The sequence below is a fragment of the Nicotiana sylvestris genome, chromosome 2 (genome assembly GCF_000393655.2).
Source record: "Nicotiana sylvestris chromosome 2, ASM39365v2, whole genome shotgun sequence".
Taxonomy (NCBI): domain Eukaryota; kingdom Viridiplantae; phylum Streptophyta; class Magnoliopsida; order Solanales; family Solanaceae; genus Nicotiana; species Nicotiana sylvestris.
In genome coordinates this window covers 166,627,940-166,647,760 of record NC_091058.1, presented here as the reverse complement: position 1 = coordinate 166,647,760, position 19,821 = coordinate 166,627,940, and the positions used below count along the sequence as shown (strand labels likewise).

General features: G+C 36.8%; 1 protein-coding gene across 2 annotated transcripts; it reads right to left on the bottom strand.

Moving 5' to 3' along the window:
* Positions 1-5,562: 5,562 nt before the first annotated feature.
* On the bottom strand, positions 5,563-18,782 carry LOC104239553 (aspartic proteinase-like). 2 transcript variants are annotated; one of them, XM_070168299.1, is made up of 14 exons: positions 18,679-18,782; positions 17,470-17,838; positions 17,317-17,377; positions 9,852-9,946; positions 9,665-9,777; positions 9,303-9,471; positions 9,181-9,220; positions 8,999-9,063; positions 7,781-7,894; positions 7,588-7,652; positions 7,327-7,480; positions 7,145-7,264; positions 6,108-6,196; positions 5,563-5,924 (listed from the first exon to the last, which is right to left on the bottom strand). In XM_070168299.1, the coding sequence occupies exons 2-14, from the start codon at positions 17,830-17,832 to the stop codon at positions 5,840-5,842; spliced, it is 1,533 nt and encodes a 510-aa protein (XP_070024400.1). In that variant the 5' UTR covers positions 17,833-17,838; positions 18,679-18,782; the 3' UTR covers positions 5,563-5,839. The 2 variants fall into 2 exon arrangements, with proteins under 2 accessions (XP_070024400.1, XP_070024399.1); XM_070168298.1 differs by lacking the exon at positions 18,679-18,782 and adding an exon at positions 18,587-18,623 and having other exon boundaries at positions 17,470-17,855.
* Between the last annotated feature and the right edge of the window lie 1,039 nt (positions 18,783-19,821).

Here is a 19,821-nt window from a genome sequence, read left to right as displayed (position 1 = left end):
GGGCGCATTTCCGGAAAGCCTTTGTGTGAAATTTAAGAAACATATTGAAATTTGCCTTTAAAATTATTAAAGTTGACTTTGGTTAATGTTTTTGGTAAACGGACCCAGACCCGTAATTTGACGGTCCCGTAGGGTCCGTAGTAAAATATGGGACTTGGGCGTATGCCTGGAATTGAATTTCAAGGTCCCTAGCCCGAGAAATGAATTTTTGAAGAAAATTATTTGCTGGAAAATATAAGGATTTTTAGAAATGGAATAGTGTGTGATCTCTTTGTTATCGGGCCCGTATTTTGGTTCCGGAGCCCGTAAAGATTTGATATGGTATTTTAGTCGTAACTGTGAAATTTGGTGAGAATCAGAAGTGATTTGATGTAATTCGGACTCTTGGTTGAGAAAATAGAAATTTTGAACTATCTTGAGAATTTGATGAGTTTTGGTGCTAAATACGTTGTTTAAGATGTTATTTTGGTGATTTGATCACACGAGCAAGTCTGTAAGATGTTTTTAGACTTGTGTGAATGTTTGGGTTGGAGCCCCGAGGGATCGAGTGAGTTTTGGATAGGCCACGGGGTGTTTTGGACTTCGAAAAATATAGTTTGTATGCTTCAGCTGTTGTAGGCCTCTGATCTCGCAATTGCGATGCAATTGCGAGCTTCACAAGCTTGGCATTTGCGAGCCTTTCATTGCAAATGCGACCAAAAGGCTGGGCCAGCATGTTCGCATTTGTGAACATTTCTTCGCATTTGCGAAGTCAATACGGAGGGTCAACCTTCGCAATTGCGACAAATTGTTCGCGATTGCAACAGAAGCAGACATGCAGCAGGTTCGCATTTGCGAAGCTTGTCTCGCATTTGCGAAGCTCCTGTCGCAAATGCGATATCTGAAACTGATTAAAACATTACTTGAACGGGATTTTAAACTCATTTCTCAAATTTTCAAACCCTAAGCTCCCATAGGCAATTTTCCAAAGGAGAGTTCTTCCCCAAATCATAGGTAAACGATTTCTAACTCATTTTCTTCAATCTATCTCATCTTTTTACAAGATTTCATCACAAAATCTAGGATTTTTCATGGAAAATTGGGTGTTTTTGGGAAAAAATTAGGAATTTCAAAATTTGGGAATTTAGACCTCAAATTGAGGTCGGATTTCAAAACCAATTGCATATTTGAGTTCGTGGGTGAATGGGTAGTCGGGTTTTGGTTCAAACATCGAGTTTTGACCAAGTGGGCCCGGGGTCGGTTTTTGACTTTTTGGGAAAAATGTTGGGAAATCTATAATTAGATATTGGGATTGAGTTCTTTAGCATTGATGTTGTGAAGTAAATTATGACTAAATACAAGCGGATTGGAAGTAGAACCGAGAGGTAAAGCGGTATTTGAGGCTTGATTTTTGGCCGTGGAATCGAGGTAAGTGTTTGGTCTAACCTTATCTTGAGGGAATAGGTGTTGTTGTCTTATTTGCTACGTGTTAGTATAGGGTACGACGTATAGGTGTGATGACGAGTATTTATACATTGGTGTCGAGCATGCAAGCGAGTCTTATACTGTGACGGTTGTGTCTCTTATTACATATTGTTCATGCTTAAATTGACGATTATCCATGTGGAACAAGTCTTAAGATATTTTCTTAGTATTGGATCATTGTTGAGTATTGACTCAAGTTGATACTTACATTGTGAATTTAACTGTTGAAACGAGATTGGTTATAGCTGATTCCCTTGCCGGGATGTTATTATTTCTATTGTTTGGGTGAGGAAGAGTGTAAAGCACAAAGGGTGATGTCGTGCACGATATTGTGAGAGAGTGTTAATGCATGAAGAGTGATGTCGTGCCATATTCAGTGAGTATTAATGCACCAAGGGTAATATCGTGCCTATTTCTGTGAGTGTTAATGCACGAAGGGTGATGTCGTGCCAAAATTATGTGAGAGTTAATGCACGAAGGGTGATGTCGTGACGTTTTTGTTAATTTTATGGTGAGGACGAGAGTAAAAGCACGAAGGGTGATGCCGTGCACGTGTTACTGTGTTATCATTTTGTTGATTCAAGTTTGATATTTACCTTGCTTCTTTACTTTATTACTGTCATAATCTGATATTCCCCTCAGTATGTATCCCCTTGCCCGTCTTTATCTATTAAATTTTTGTTATTATTATTTCTCTATATGATTTAACTGCACATGTTATATTATTGTCGTGTCCTAGCCTCGTCACTACTTTACCGAGGTTAGGTTCGACACTTACCAGTACATGGGGTCGGTTGTATTGATACTGCACTCTGCACATTCTGTGCAGATTTCGGTGCTGGACCTCGTGAGTATTATTGAGGTTGGTGCCTTCAGTCCATGGGAGACCCAAGGTAGATTTCCTAACGTCCACAGACTCTGGAGTCCCCCCCTTCTCCCTATTTTGGATTATCCATCTCTTTCCATTTCGAGAACAGTTGTAATTCTTTTAAACCGGTATTTGTAGAACTTTTAGACGTTTGTGAATTGTGACACCAGATCGTTGGGGTACACATGTATTAGAGTATTTTGAACTGTTATAACACTTCCGCACTTTATATTTGTTTAGTTTTAGTTATTACTTATTTCTGTTTGGGTTAATTGTTAATGTGTTAAAACCGTAATTGTTGGCTTGCCTAGCATTCAAGAGTTAGGTGCCATCACGATCCCAACAGTGGAAAATCCGGGTCGTGATATTATTTTACTGCTTATATGACATGTTGATTCTTGTTGCCATTTACTGATTCCTGTTTTCATTATTAGCTTTATACTTCTATACTGCACAGATTATTTTCACTAGTAGTTGTCTTGACTTGTATCTCATTACCACTCCACCGAGGTTAGTCTTGATACTTACTATGTATCGATCGTGATGTACTCATACTATATTTTAGCATATTTTTGTACATATCCGGGTATTGGAGATACCGGACTCGGGCAGAGTTACCTTCTTGATCGTGAGGATTCGAGGTAGAGCTGCTTGGTCATCGCATTCCCTTGGAGTTATTTTCTTTTTAATTGCACAGTCGGCTTGTTATCCAAGCAATATTGTATTTAAATTTTAGCACACGGCTTGTTATCCAAGCAATATTGTATTTAAATTTTAGATATCTTCTATGTATTCAGCTAGAGTCCGTGATTTCGTATTACCTAGTTTTGGGAGGTTGTTGTGATTATTGCCACATTGGTTTGTTCACCTTTATTTTTATTTTTATATTAAACTCTACTTAAGAATATCATTGTTAAACTGACTTAATTATTGTAAGTAATCGGCTTACCTAGTCTAAAGACTAGGTGTCATCACGACGTCTAAGGGAAAATTTTGGGTTGTGACAATCATACTTAGACAACCCGGAATGACGCCAAATTTTACGCATAGGTCACAAAGCACAATACAAACCTATTCCCAGGTTTGGAATCCCAAACAGACATCGATAATACCAAAGTCTGCTTCAAACCAAATTTAGGAACTCTAAAACCTTCAAGATGCCAACTTTCTACAATAGGCGTTGAAACACTCCCGGTTCACCCGAAACTCGATTGGAACACATGCCCAAGTCCAAAATCATCATACAAACCTATTAGAACCTTACTTAAAATATTGACTCAAGTCAAACTTGGCAACCTTAGGCCACTATTAAGGAGCTAAGTGTTCTGGATTTAACCTGAACCCTTCCAGAATCAAACCAACCATCCTTGCAAGTCATAAAATAATAAAAGCACATATGGGAAGTCTTAAATAGGGGAATGTGGATCTAGAAAACAAACAACCAGTTGGATTATTACATTAAAAGACTATGACAATAATGAAGTCTTATACATAGTGAGTGCTTCACAGTCTTTAATCAAAAGTTTTTGCGACCCACTTAATGTAAGTATATGGCTATTTAAAAGGCGATGGTAAGAAAGAGGATAAAATTATAACTAATGTTCTCTCTATATAAAAAAGGTTCTACTCATATCTATTCTTAAAGGGTTTCATGTTTGAAAAAATAAATTGTTATTTTAGAGTTCTCTCCGACACAAAAAGGGAGGAGGTGGGGAGGAAGGGGGTTGAATTGTGTCTTGCCCGATGACGCAAAGAGAAATAAAGTGCGAAAATTAAATAACACGGTGATTTTTACATGATAAACCTAATTACTCAAGGGAAAATCATGATCTACCCCTGTAGGGTTTGCCTCAAAATTTCACTAACTTCAATGAGCAATTTTAGGTTACAACTCTCTAACTAAGGAGATTATTCTAATACCCTTTCACTATAACTACTCAATTGTAGCTACCCCTTTCCAAAGTAACTCTAGTCTATAGAGAATACAAACATTTAATATTCCTTTTAATTGTACTGTCAGCTTGTTATCCAAACGGTATTATATTTCAATTTTAGAGATCTTCTATGTATTCAGCTAGAGATCGTGATTCCATATTACTAAGTCTTGAGAGGTTGTTGTGATTATTGCCGCGTTGGCTTGCTCACCTTTATTTTGATTTTTATATTAAACTCCGTTTTAGAATATCATTGTTAAACTGGCTTAATTGTTGTAAGTAATTGGCTTACCTAGTCTAAAGATTAGGTGCCCTCAGGACACCTGAGGCGGGATTTTGGGTTGTGACAATCATACTTATAGCCTGTTTGGCCAAGTTTTTTTTTGGGGCCAAAAGCACTTTTGGCCAAAATTTGAGATGTTTGGCCAAACTTTTGAAAGGAAAAAAAAAAGTGTTTTTGAGGAGAAACAGAAGCAGTTTTTGAGAAGCAGAAAAAAATAACTTCTCTCCAAAAGCACTTTTCTGAGAAACACTTTTGAGAAAAATACACTTACAAGCAGTTTTCAAAAGCTTGGACAAACACTAATTACTGCTCAAAAGTGCTTTTCAAATTAATTAGCCAAACATACACTGCTTCTCACCAAAAGCACTTTTTTTAAAAGTACTTCTCAAAATAAGTAGATTTCAGAAGCTTGGCCAAATAGGCTATAAAGCAGTCAAAAATCTTAGCCCTTCTATTATATAGACGTTTGATAATAATAGAATATACGGCATTAAAAGAACCAAATGCTAAACGATTATGATCTATATTTCCATGACCTAAAATACAAACGAACTTTTTCTCTATATTTTAGAGATGGTATACATTTCTTATACTTACAGTTTATATCAAAAGTCAAAATTATGATAGGAGAAGGTGGTAAAAGGAGACAAGAAAGATCTAAAAGAAAATTATCTTAAAATACCTACAATCTCTTAATCCATTCAGACATAACATAAAACAGGTACAAAGGAAGAAAAGACCTATATAAATGATATCAATTAATAGTGTATTGTAACTAAGTTTTGGTCATTAAAATGTTTAATTTGTATTTAACGTTTCGCAAAAAAAAGTTTTGTCCGTATGGATATCCAATTCCAACTAGCTTGAATTGAGGCGTTTATGTACCGTTTATATAGCAACTCGAAGAGTAGCGCATATTAGGCAGATGTAGGACAAAGAATAAGGGTTCCTATATAACTTCTCTTATTCTTCTTTAGGAAGGAAATTTTTCTTATCTTAACGGCAAACACTAGTATCAACATCATGAATCCTGCTGCATTGACAATAGAATCATAAATCATATGACACATCCTTATGACATTCACCTGATTTTAAATTTCAAGCAAAATAACACAAACAGCTAAAAGCACAAAGGACATAGTAGCAGTGCTACATCTCATAGTCAAAGATAGAAGGAAATATTTACAAGTATAGTTTTTCCAACACCTTAGAGTGTTCATACATCTCAATCCCATTTGCTATAGCTGGGAGCAGCTGTAGAACGGGGTGAATGTAGGGTCATTGGTTTTATTAAGCTGCTTCAGCAAATCCAACTCTGAGTTTGCCATAATCGAAAACTGTGTGATATCGACCCATGAAAATATCACCCAAGATCCTGTAACCAAAGGAATACCATAGAGAACTCAGTGAACAAAAGAATTGCTGGCTCGGGTTTAATTGTGCCGTAGCTCTATAATTCGGATTAAGCTTATTGTTGGATTAACTGCATTGCTGATAGTTATCTCAAAAAAACATAATTATAAACTAAAATAGAGAGAACATATAAAGATAACTTTACCAGAGAGGTCCGCGGGGAGGAGGAATGTCCAAGCCAGTGAAACCACTAATACATTGTGCCTTAGCACCCTCGCCCACCTTGAGTATGTACTGATCACGGGAAAAGAATCCAAAATTAGAATATAGATCAATCTAGGTCAGCAAGTTAAACAAACAACTGAAACAAGTAAAACAGAACCACATATCGGATCACAACTTTACTCTCATTCTTGAATAAAATTTGTTGAAAGGGCAGGAAAAGACTAGAGTGATGGTCTGGTAAAGAAAAGTTTTGCGTATGGTCAAGTGATTTGGTGTCTCGCTTGAATTTTTTCCTTTATAAGATGTGATCTATCCTGAACTATTCAAAGCTCAATCTCTTTATGTTTACTAAACCACAAAACAAACAAATTTAGAAAAAACGTGAATGATCAAATTGATTTGGTGTACACTTGATGAATTTTCTTCTTTGTAAGATTTGTTCTATGCTGAATCAACAACAACAACAACAACCCAGTGGAATCTACAAGTGGGGTGTGGGAGGGTAGTGTGTACGCAGACCTTACCCCTGTCTATGAAGGTAGAGAATTGTTCCATGCTGAATCATCCAGATATAAATTATTATTATTTTTGGGGCCGGGGGGTGGGGGGGACGACATCTAAATCTCGATTCATTGGGCCTTCTCAAGCGGCTTGCATTAGCAAGGTCAGCATGTAATACACTTCCATACAAATAGCAAAGAGTAACTTTTTCACGGCACAAAGATCTTACGGAGGTTCTCTTAGATTACTTAGTTGGAAAATGAGACATCTAAATTGATGTAAAATCGAAATACTCACAACCTCAAAATATAGAAGTACTTCTTGATGACAACAAACATCTACTTCTCTGTAGAAACTGAAAACCTTAAACACTAGAATCGGTTTTGTAATATGACAATTAGTTGTAATGCCACAAAAAGACTATGATGAGCCACTTAATTTTTCTCTCTTTGACAATGTTGAATTACAAGAGGCATAGCAAAGTTTATTACTCGCAAACACCATTATAAAGCATACCTCATTTGGGGAGAGATCAAACACTTTGCCACCAATTGTGAAAGAGACTTTAGGCATTGAAGAAAGCTTTCCACAGTCAACAGCTGATTCCCCCAATGGGCTTGGGAGACGCTCGCAAAGCTGTCAGTCAGTCAGCATTCTTTTCAAAGAAAAGGAGAAAATTGCAGTGACAGATGTTTTACCTCATTCACATAGTTTAATATGCGATCTTGAGTCTGGTTTTGTCTCAGTTGATTCTCCATCCATATGACCGCCATTTCACAAGCAGAGCACATACCATCCTGCAGTCCTGTGGATCTGCCAGCTTTCTCGTCTACAACACTGTCAATTCCCATACTGCAGAAAAAAGGCCACAGAATTATTCAGTATTTATATCAACAATATGGATTAACAAAATGCACAATATGTTCACGTGAAGGGGCAGAGAGAGCCTGAAGACTAACCTAACTCCGCGGTTTCCATCAAAGGTGCATACTCCAACCTGTGAACAAATCTTCTTTGGATGTGCCTGTTTAAATGCGGACCAATTAGATAACCGGGAAAGGCAACTAGATTGCCAAGTGTCATTTTGCTGTAACTGCACAGGAAACTGCATATCAAACAAATGAAAATGCAGTTACACAGTTGAATGCTCACCTCTGCTAACAGCAAATCCATGATCGTCTGCCCGTACTGCTCCACTACAGATTTGCATTGTTGGCTAGCAACTCCAGAGGCTCCAATGGCTTGATTAATCATAGTGATTATGGCCTGTACGGAAAAGGGTGGGCTTAAGATTGCTCAACCTTGGAAGTGTTTTAATCGTACAATTGTAGACAAGGGCGTACGCAGAACTTTTAGTAAGCGGTGTCGAATAATTTTTTAAAAATTATTATTCTAAATTATATTATGTATGCTTAAACAGCTTCCTTTATGCATTCAAATAAATTTTTTATCACTTATAACGTGGAAGCCGTCATGTCCCCCAGATTTAGTTGTTTTTTTAAGATGATATTGAAGGTTCAACTCTATATAAACTCTAGTTTTTAAAAGGACCATGCTAAAAAATTTGAAATCAAAAAATGCCTTCCGTTGAGGTCAATCCCACGACATCAAGTCAAGTAGGGAAAAAACAGCACTTGACCATTATACCAAAGACAGCTACACGCATAAATGGTCATTTATAATTTATATTGCGTACTGTTTTTTCCCACATATATATGTCTATACAGTAAAAAATTTCGACCAAGCGGTGTCGGATGACACCGTTTGGGTAAACGTTCGCCCCTGAATTTGTAGAGACAAAAGGCAGCAGATTTTTATTTCATTTAATTGTCAACATTTCCAAGTCAACAGGATAAAACCTGGCTACAGTTTTCGGGTTGGATAATTTTCTTTCAAATAGAAGAGGGGTAAATAAATAAGTCGACAGAACACTAGGACTAAAGCAGAAGTAAAAGCATCATCCTCATTGAAGCGTAATAAAAGCAAGTAACACAAAACAACAAGTACCTACTGAGGCAGGTTTACACATATTAAGCTGAAAGACAGGAAAGAGAAAGCAGATTTACAGACATCGACCCAGTGATAAGCTAAGATGGTATATCCAAAGGTAACCTCAGAAATGAAAAACCAATTTCACTAACATCCTCTTTGTGATGAAAAATTAAAACACAACACAGATCAGACGCTGGATTCGTTCTATTTAACTCATGAATCTTAGGAAAATGTTACTTTTCTTGCTGAGCAAGCTGTTGAAGGTTCAAAGGAACAAGGAAATCAATAATCGAATTGCGGTTGACTTTGATGGTGGAAACAAATAACAAAAACATAACAAAAAAGCGATATGTCCAAAATCAAGGTTATAGATAATACCGTTGGACCAGCCAAGAGAGAAGTCCCTGAATCCGCTATTGCAGAGCACCCACTTTCACAGTAACCTACACCCGATATGTTCATGTTAAAAACTCAAAGGAAGACTATATCCAGGCACATAGCCCTCATCTATATTCGCAAAATTCAGCAATCCAATTCAAAAGGTACAGAGCAAAACATACCAGTAGCTTTACCATCGATAAGAACATCACCCATATCAAACTGCCAATCATATTACTAAGATTAAGATAGCATTTGTACAAAACATGAACATACATAGTAACGAATTGACGGAATGACAAACCTGCCAATAACCTTTCTGTGTGACTGGAACATAAGTTATTTCTCCCTTATAGTGATTAGGATCAACCCCACCAAATACGATTTCTCCGCCTTGTTCTTCCTCTGTATTTCGGTTGAGCCAAAATGAGAAGACAGGATCCTTGATAAGACCCTGTTTGACCATGTTGTACCTGGAAAAGACAGGAGATGCTGCCCAGATGAATGCCAAATCAAATTTAAACAGAAAGAGACATCCAGCCTATCCTGCATTTATGGAAATCTAATCCTTCAATGTGTTAAACCTCATCTGGAAAAAAGAATTGTCTAGATCTTTAATTTGGTTTGTGGGAAAGAAAGAGAGCAAACTAAATGCTGTCCACGTACCACACTGGAACAGCATTTCCAACTGAAATCTCCTGGAATCCAAGACCCAATATACCGTCAAACTTGGCTACCAAAAATGTCACGCTGGGTTCTCTGGTTGCCTCAATAAATTCCTAGTACATGAACACCTTGAGATGTAAGATTTCTACCTTCAAGACACTTAAAACAAGTGAGGAGCCTCACTCACCTGATCTGTTACAACAAGGTCACCAACTTTGACGTTATCTTGACTGAAGAATCCAGAAATAGCTCCACTACCATACTGAATTGCAGCAGACTTCCCTATATGGAAAATCAAAAATTTATCACGAATGAAATCACATTAAAATTACTATGCCAAATACGATCTCTGTCTTGTGGAAACATTCGATAAGTTATAAATGTTGTTCATTAAGGTAGGAGTAGGGGTGTCAATGGTTCGGTTCGGCTTATTTTATAAAATTTATACCATACCAATTTTTCGGTTATTTTATTATGTATAACCAAAACTAGACTTTTCGAAACCGTCCCAATCATGTCGGTTTCACTTCGGTATCGGTACGGTTCGGTTAATTTTCGGTATTTTTTAAATGTCATATAAAATTCACCAGTAAAAATAGAATGCAATAACGTACGTTCTTTTATAGGACTTAGCGAAACTCTCTAGACATTTTTAGTGTTTAAAGGATAATGAATTAAAAAACATGAAAGATGGCTAGAGTATAGATACACAACTATTCGACACCAACGAAAAGAAACCAAGTAAAAGCAAAGAAGATATAAATCACACGAGTGGAAAGATATTAACCAAGTTGGGACTCAAGAATAAAGTCTATATTAAATATTTAAAAAGATAAATCTAAATTATATAAAAGGAAACATATTCAAACATTGTAGTTTGCTACTCATAATCGTTAGAATACTTTGTGTCTTGCTAATAAAGATACTTGAAATAGCTTAGTTTAAGTATAAGTAGCAGAATAGGTTTTAGGAATTAGTATTTTGAGTTTAATTACTTATTGGCTTGTAACAGTTTTCATAATTCCAAGACCCAATGAAAAATTTAATACTTTATTAGTTTTAAACTTACTATATGAATATATTTTTCACATGTAAAACTTATTCGGTACGGTTCGGTATTTTTTCGGTTTATTTTTATAAAATAAAAAATCTACCCTAATTATCGGTACGATTATAGATTTATATAAAAACCTACGGTTTCTTTAAAAGAAACCTAAAAATCGGTTCGGTACGGTACGGTTCGGTCGGTTTAGTCGGTTTTCTAATATCCATTGACACCCCTAGGTAGGAGTGACCTAGTGTTCTTAAAACCAAAACGTGCAACAAAATAAAACAAGGTCCACAGACTTGCAGTGAATAGCGAGAAGTGAGGCGCACAATTAACAGAAAACAAGAAAATATCAAACATTTATTAATTTACTCAACAATAAAAATCAAATTGCAGTTGAAATAACTAATTTCAGCATCCAATATACAATAATCCCCGTATTAATGCAACTCCTCAAAATTGAGGTTCAAAGAAGCAACCAATTCTAGTTGGAATCACTTTGTGAAAATGCCAACATTAATCCAACTTCTAAAAGTTGAGGTTCAATGAAACAATAAATTCTCGTTGGAATCACTTTGTGCACCATTACTAATTGGTATGATTTGGTAGCCAATTTTATTGACTTGGTTTGGTTTGGTAGCCAACCTTGTTGAAATTGTGAAAAGGATGTGCAAATTGTCAAATATTGTAGGCTTTAGAGAGTGAGGTTTTGGCTATAAAAGGAGAGCTTTAACTCTCATTTCTACACACCAACAAAGAGAGAAAAAAGAGAGCAAGATATTCCATAAACTATAAGAAAATAGTTTGTGAAGAAAAATAGAGTGTGAGAGATATTGTAGTGAGGTGAAAAAGCAAAAGAGTGTTTATTTCTTTTGAGAGTGTAGTGGTCTTAGGAGTATTCGTACTCGTTACTACACAGTGTAAAATCCTTGCTATAGTGATATCAGTTGCTCTTCTTGGCCGTAGTTTTTCCCTTATTCAGAAGGGTTTCCACGTAAAATCTTGGTGTCATTTTTGTTGCATTTTTATTCTTACTGATTTAACCATAACTTAGTGTTCCGCGTTTATCACTAATATCGTGAATATTATTTTTACGGGGTTTATTCCCAACAAGTGGTATCAGAGCCAAGGTTCTGTTTGAGTATGCTCTGTGGTTGCAGCACAGTCTGAACTTCCACATCAGAAAAGAATTACTTTGGTCTCATAATAAATAGTATTTGTATTTGTGATAAACGATGGAAGCCAACACTAGTAGAATGGTTACTTTGAATGGCACAAATTATGCCATTTGGAAGGGCAAAATGGAAGATTTGCTCTATGTCAAGAATTTTCATCAACCTGTATTCGCCACTATAAAGCCTGATAATAAATCAGATGAAGAGTGGAATTTGTTACACAGGCAGGTTTGCGGCTTTATTAGACAGTGGGTTGACGATAATGTTTTGAACCATATTTCTGGGGAGACACATGCTCGGACCCTATGGGAACACCTTGAAAGTTTGTATGCTCGGAAAACTGGAAACAACAAGATGTTTCTGATAAAGCAGATGTTGGGTTTAAAATACCATGATGGTTCTGCGATGACAGATCATCTGAATAATTTTCAGGGGATCATGAACCAGTTATCTGCTATGAGCATTAAATTTGATGAAGAAATTCAAGGCCTGTTTCTACTTGGTTCCCTACCAAGTTCTTGGGAAATTCTTAGAACTTCATTATCAAATTCTGCTCCGGATGGTGTGATCTCTATGGATCTTGCCAAAAGCAGTCTTTTAAATGAAGAGATGAGAAGAAAATCTCAAGGTTCCTCCCCATCAGATGTCTTGGTGACGGACTCTAGGGGGAGAAGCAAGAATCGGGGTTCTCAAAATAGAGAACATAATAGAAGCAAATCCAGAAGCAGACTTAAAGATATTAAGTGTTATCATTGCGGGAAGAAAGGGCACACAAAGAAGTTCTGCGGATTTTGAAAAAGGAGAATAGAGACAAGGAAGAACAGAAAGAAGATGGCAATCGTATGGCCACCGTCACTACAGAAGATCTTGTTATTGTCCTTGATGCGGATTTGATAAATATTGCTTGTGATGAGTCAAGCTGGGTTGTGGATAGTGGTGCCGCATCTCATGTGACATCAAGGAAGGATTTTCTCATCCTATACTCAGGGTGACTTTGGAACTTATCTAGGGTGACTGGTGTTGGAATGATTTGTTTGGAAACTAGTATTGGAACTAAACTAGTTTTAAACAATGTAAAGCACGCACCTGATGTTCGTTTGCACTTGATCTCTGTTGGTGTTTTGGATGATGAGGGATATGTCAGTACCAATGGTGCTAGAAAGTGGAAGCTCACTAAGGGCTCCATGATTGTGGCTCGTGGGGAAAAGCGTCGTGGTCTATACTGGACTACGACCTCTACCTGTGTTGATATGGTGAATGTCGTTGAGAGCCATAACTCTTCAACGTTATGGCATAAGAGGTTTAGCCACATTAGCGAGAAAGGACTAAATGTTCTGGCCAAGAAGAAATTGTTGTCAAATTTTGAAAGTGCAAAATTAGAAAAATGTGAGCACTTCTTGGCTGGAAAACAAAAAAGAGTTTCTTTCCAGTCTCATCTTCTTTCAAGAAAGACAGAGTTGCTTGAGTTGGTGCATTCAGACGTATGTGGTCCAATGAAGACAAGGACTTTGGGTGGTGCACTTTATTTTGCTACCTTTATTGATGATTGCTCAAGGAAACTTTGGGTCTACATCTTGAAGACTAAAGACCAAGTGTTGGGTGTCTTTAAGCAGTTCTAGGCTTCAGCTAAAAGAGAAACTGGAAAGAAGCTGAAGTGTATTCGTACTGATAACGGTGGTGAATATTGTGGACTGTTTGACGAATACTGCAAACAACAGGGTATCAGACACCAGAAGACTCCTCCTAAGACTCCTCAGCTTAATAGTTTAGCAGAAAGGATGAATAGGACCTTGATGGAAAGAGTCAGATGTTTGTTTTCTGAAGCAAAGTTGCCGAATTCCTCTTAGGGTGAGGCTTTGTTGACCGCCGCACATGTTATTAATCTATCCCCTGTGGTTGCTTTGCAAAGTGATGATCCAAACAAAGTTTGGTATGGCAAGGATATTTCCTATGACCACTTGAAAGTGTTTGGTTGCAAAGCTTTTGTACGTGTGCCTAAAGATGAGAGGTCAAAATTAACTGCCAAGACAAGGCAATGCATCTTCATTGGTTATGACCTTGATGAGTTTGGTTACAGGTTATATGATCCAATTGAGAAGAAGGTCGTGAGAAGCCGTGATGTTATCTTCGTGGAGGATCAAACCATTGAAGATATTAACAAAGCGGAGAAGCTAAAATCTTCAAGTTCTGAAGGTTTAGTTAATCTTGATCAAGTTCCTCATACAAATGTGGATGACGTTGGTGGGCTCAATGATGATGGTGATGCCCAGAACCATATTCTGGATCAGCATATTGATGGTGATGGTGATAACAATGCTAATGTTGATGAGGTAGATGTTCCTACTCACGAAGCTGTGGACGAGCTAGATATTCCACTCAGGAGGTCCTCTAGACCTCGTACTCCTTCCTCCTATTATTCACCCAATGAGTATGTATTACTCAGTGATGGGGGAGAACCTGAATGTTATGCGGAGGCCATAGAAGATGAGCACAAGGATCAATGGATTGAAGCCATGCAAGATGAGATGAAATCTCTGCATGAGAACCATACTTATGAGTTGGTGAAATTGCCTAAGGGCATGAGAGCTTTGAAGAACAAGTGGGTGTTCAAAGTTAAAGCTGAAGAACATAGTTTGAAGCCCAGATACAAAGCTAGATTGGTTGTCAAGGGATTTGGTCAAAGGAAAGGTATTGACTTTGACGAAATATTTTCTCCTATCGTGAAAATGTCCTCCATTCCGACAGTTCTTGGTTTGACTGCCAATCTTGATTTGGAGATTGAGCAGATGGATGTGAAGACTGTTTTTCTTCACGGTGACTTAGAAGAGGAGATTTATATGGAACAACCTGAAGGCTTCAATGCAAAAGGTAAAGAAAATCTTGTATGCAAACTTAAGAAGAGTCTATATGGATTGAAGCAAGCTCCCAGACAGTGGTACAAGAAGTTTGAGTCTATTATGGGGGAGCAAGGCTACAAGAAGACTTCTTCAGATTACTGTGTATTTGTACAAAGATTTTCTGATGATGATTTTATCATCCTCTTGCTATATGTGGATGGTATGTTGATTGTGGGCAGGAATGCATCCAAGATTGACGAGTTGAAGAAACAGTTGAATAAGTCTTTTGCAATAAAAGACTTGGGTCATGCTAAGCAGATTTTGGGCATGAGAATTACTCGTTCGAGAAACGAAAGAAAGCTTTACTTGTCACCGGAGAAGTACATAGAACGTGTAGTGGAGCGCTTCAATATGAAAAGTGCTAAGTTGGTTCGCACACCCCTTCCTGGTCATTTGAAGTTGAGTAAGAAGATGTGTCCTACAAAAAACGGAGGAAAAAGAGAGAATGGCCAAGATTCCTTATTCTTCTGCTGTCGGAAGTTTGATGTATGCAATGGTATGCAATCGACCAGATATTGCTCATGTAGTCGGTGTTATTAGTAAATTTCTCGAAAATCCAGGAAAAGAGCATTGGGAAGTTGTAAAGTGGATACTCAGGTATCTAAGAGGAAGCTCTCGTGAATGCTTATGTTTTGGAGGATCAAATCCAATTTTGAAAGGTTATACAGATTTTGATATGGCAGGTGACCTTGATAACAGAAAATCCACTACCGGATATTTGTTTACTTTTTCAAGGGGAGCTATATCATAGCAGTCGAAGTTGCAGAAGTGTGTCGCACTATCTACAACTGAAGCAGAGTATATTGCGGCTACTGAAGCTGGCAAAGAGATGATATGGCTCAAGAGATTTCTTCAAGAACTTGGATTGCAACAGATGGAGTATGTTGTCTATTGCGACAGTCAGAGTGCAATAGACCTAAGCAAAAACTCCATGTACCATGCGAGAACAAAACACATCGACGTCAGATATCATTGGATTCGTGAGCAAGTGGAGAACGAATCACTTCAGGTCAAAAAGATTCACACAAGTGAAAATCCTGCTGATATGTTGACCAAGGTGGTACCAAGAGACAAGTTCGAGCTATGCAAAGAACTTGTCGGCATGCACTCAGACTAGAAGACAGTGCTACCTCCTCTAGATGAATGAGACTGGAGGGGGAGATTGATATGGTTTCCATCTCATTCAAATGATTTGGTAGCCAATTTTGTTGACTTGGTTTGGTTTGGTAGCCAACCTTGTTGAATTGGTATGATTTGGTAGCCAATTTTATTGATTTGGTTTGGTTTGGTAGCCAACCTTGTTGAAATTATGAAAAGGGAGTGAAAATTGTCAAATATTGTAGGCTTTAGAGAGTGAGGTTTTGGCTATAAAAGGAGAGCTTTAACTCTCATTTCTACACACCAACAAAGAGAGAGAAAAGAGAGAGCAAGGTATTCCATAAACTATAAGAAAATAGTTTGTGAAGAAAAATAGAGTGTGAGAGATATTGTAGTGAGGTGAAAAAGCAAAAGAGTGTTTATTTCTTTTGAGGGTGTAGTGGTCTTAGGAGTATTCGTACTCGTTACTACACAGTGTAAAATCCTCGCTATAGTGATATCAGTTGCTCTTCTTGGCCGTGGTTTTTCCCTTATTCAGAAGGGTTTCTAGGTAAAATCTTGGTGTCATTTTTGCTGCATTTTTATTCTTACTGATTTAAGCATAACTTAGTGTTCCGCGTTTATCACTAATACCGTGAATATTATTTTTATACCCAACAGGAATCACTTTGTGAAAATGCCAACATTAATCCAACTTCTAAAAGTTGAGGTTCAATGAAACAATAAATTCTCGTTGGAATCACTTTGTGCACCATTATTTGAAGTGCAAACTTCTCTAAAGCGCATGGCTTCAGCGATGAAGCGATAGCCCTTGCTGTATCGCTTCATAACTTTAAACGACCAAGCAATGGCCTTCAATAACACTGGAGTGAACTCATCTGGCAAACCCATTCAATTGCTACAGACTGTTCAATTCATTTTCTTTGAGCAACATATATAATTGTAATAGAACAAAAAAATCAAGAATAACTAGTTTTCTGCGGAAAATTTCTTATGTCACAGACATGCCAAGACATGGATACAAAACCTAGTTAATAGGGAAGAAGAAAGGCCACCTAAAGAGGCATTGCATAGGTTAAAACTATACAACTCGCAACCAAAAAGCACTAATCGCAGAGAGAGATAAGGATATTGGTGTTTCTTTTCTGGAACCTCACTAGTTACAGTAATATACTAAGAAACATAACATAAACAGCCTCTTTTTATGTCTCAACAGTCAACTACATGTACTCATCATTTAACTTTTCCAATGTAATCCCTTGATGCACCGTGAGAAACACATAAGGACAATACAAAAAGTGTTCTAAAATGAACAAGATGGCACATATTCTAAACAATAACCGGCACTAGAAGGAAGCATATATATGTTTCATGCAGCAATAAACAACCAAATGGTAGAGAGAAGCAATATACAAAAATGGAAACATAACATACCATTCTTCTTATAAGTACTTGATTCACTTGATTTGTACTTGGAATGAAAGAAACAGGGAACCTACACCAAGATAGGCAGTCATCAAATTTTACATCACTCAAGATGGATGTTCAATGCTATCCTTTGTATCATTTGCATGTATAGAAGCTTACAGAGAAATAGCACTTCGACGACGGCACCCACAAATTCGAGCTACCTGTGTCAAAGATTACAGTGAACTTCTGAGGTGGAGTGCCTACACCAATCTCCCCAAAGTATTGAGCATCCATATAGTTCTTCAATGCTACAATGTCTGTATCCTCAAAGTCCCCCAGTTTACCACGGAAGTTATACTTCCTAATCGACCCCCTCAAAACATCCCCTTCCTTTGACTCAATGCGTGCAGCAAGCCGATTATTTTGATCAAATTTCATTTTTTTCAAGCCAATTCTCATCAAGCCATCATTGGATGAGGAGGCAAAAGGAAATAACAGTGCTGAGAGAAACATAGCAACAAGAAATGCTTTTGCTCCCATATTGACCTGTATTGAGTTCATCACTTATTTTTGCCAAAAGAACATATTTAACCAAGAAGGAAAAAGTTACTCCTCTTAATAAACCATCAAAACCTCTAAAACATGATATATTCAAAAGACAAATCACTTGTAAATTCAAGGTTTAGGCAGGCACAAAATTAGAGGAAAATGCTAAGTACTAACAGCAGCATAAATCCAATGGCGAGTTGCAAAAACTATTTTAACAAATTCAAGCAACAGCATCAATCAATTAGGCCTCAATTCGAAAAAACTGAATCCTCTACATCCATTACCCACTATTCGGGCACAATTCAGTAGCAAATACTATTTGAATTAAAGAATTGGAAGCTTAAAGATTGAAACTTTGTACAATTTCTGTCCTTTTAACAATCTTATCACCTAAATAAACATCTAGCTGAAAAACCAACAACACAGAAAAAGAAAACAAAAAAAGGAGTACATGAAATTCCCAAGCATAATTATCTTCCCTGACAATGTTTATCCCAAATTAAGGCTCTAACAAGTAGTACCCCCACACCATGCAAAGCATAAACATAGTTAAATGTCATTAGACCCGGAAAAAAAAAATTGACGAAACAGGAAAAAATATATTTTTAAGTCCCCCATTATAATCAAAATTTAAGCAAAACACGAGTTTGTGAATCAAGAGACAGAAATAAGTCTTCTATTGCAAAACACAGCCAAGAAATCTAGGAAACTCCGAAAAGATAGACAAATGTGTAATGAAACTAACCCCAAAACCTCTGATATTCCATAAAAAATCGAATAACAGATAATGCGAATGTACGAAACGCAAGAATTAAAAAGGGTAACAGCATTACTAACCAGTTTGATGAAGAAAAGAGAGAATAAAAGGTGAATAAGAAGAAAAACTCTAGAGATGCTGCATGTATAAATAGGAGAAAGAATAAAGGAAAAAAAAAAAAACTTTCGGACCCACCAAAGTTGAGATCAGCTACTACTATTTCTCAAAAAATTCCCAAGCGTTGGATCTTCTGAAATATTTAATATAGCATTTTTGGTCCCTCAATTATTGACAAAAACTCTGATTTTAATGCTTGTGAAATTTTTGTAAGCACATTTAATTATAAATGTATGTATATGTTTTCTCCTTTGTATAGAAAATATTAAATATTTAAACTAGTTATAAACTGTATTATCTTCAAATATGAAGTAACAGTACAATATAGGTAATAAAATGATTAATAGTTTCTTAAATTTGTAATATCAAAGAAGAGAAATAAAAATAAATACATTCTAAATAATTAAAAAGATAAACATGATTAATTAAATAAAATAAGGATTAAATAAAAAAATTGTCAATCGGACAAAAAGCGCAAATAACTCGGTGTAGATTGTTATTTCGCTTTCACGAGATTCTTGTTTAGGGAAAGCTATATTAAGGAAGCAAAGAATATTTCGTTAGGAGAAGCAACTTGATCTGAACCGATGAGTTTTGAATCAACGGTGAAGAATGTTTTCTGAGGAGTAAAGGGTTGGGAAACAAAAGAATAAAGTGGGCCCGTGCTGAAATATAAAATAAAAAAAAACAAAAGGAAAATGGTCGGCTATAGGGATGGAATAGCGTGACGGAAAACGACATTGGAGATGGGGGGATTAATGGGGCATAACAGTACCCTTACGTGGCGGAAATGCATGCAAAGCACGCCACACTTGCCTTTTGAGGTCAGTCATCACCCTTTTAATTTATTTTTATTATATTATTGTTTTTATCCTAACAATGAGAATAAATTCATACAACACTGTTGCATCATAAATTCGACTGTTCTTCTTGCACTCTCTCAAATTTAAGAAGTACGTGAAAAAAACATGAGTTATTTAAGATAAACCCCTCATAGCCCTAGGGTAATCTCTATATATAGAACAACATTAAACTAATTGAGGCTGAAACATGGCAGGTCAAAGCTCAAACTCGGGCTATATCGAACCAAGGCGCAAAATTAGTTC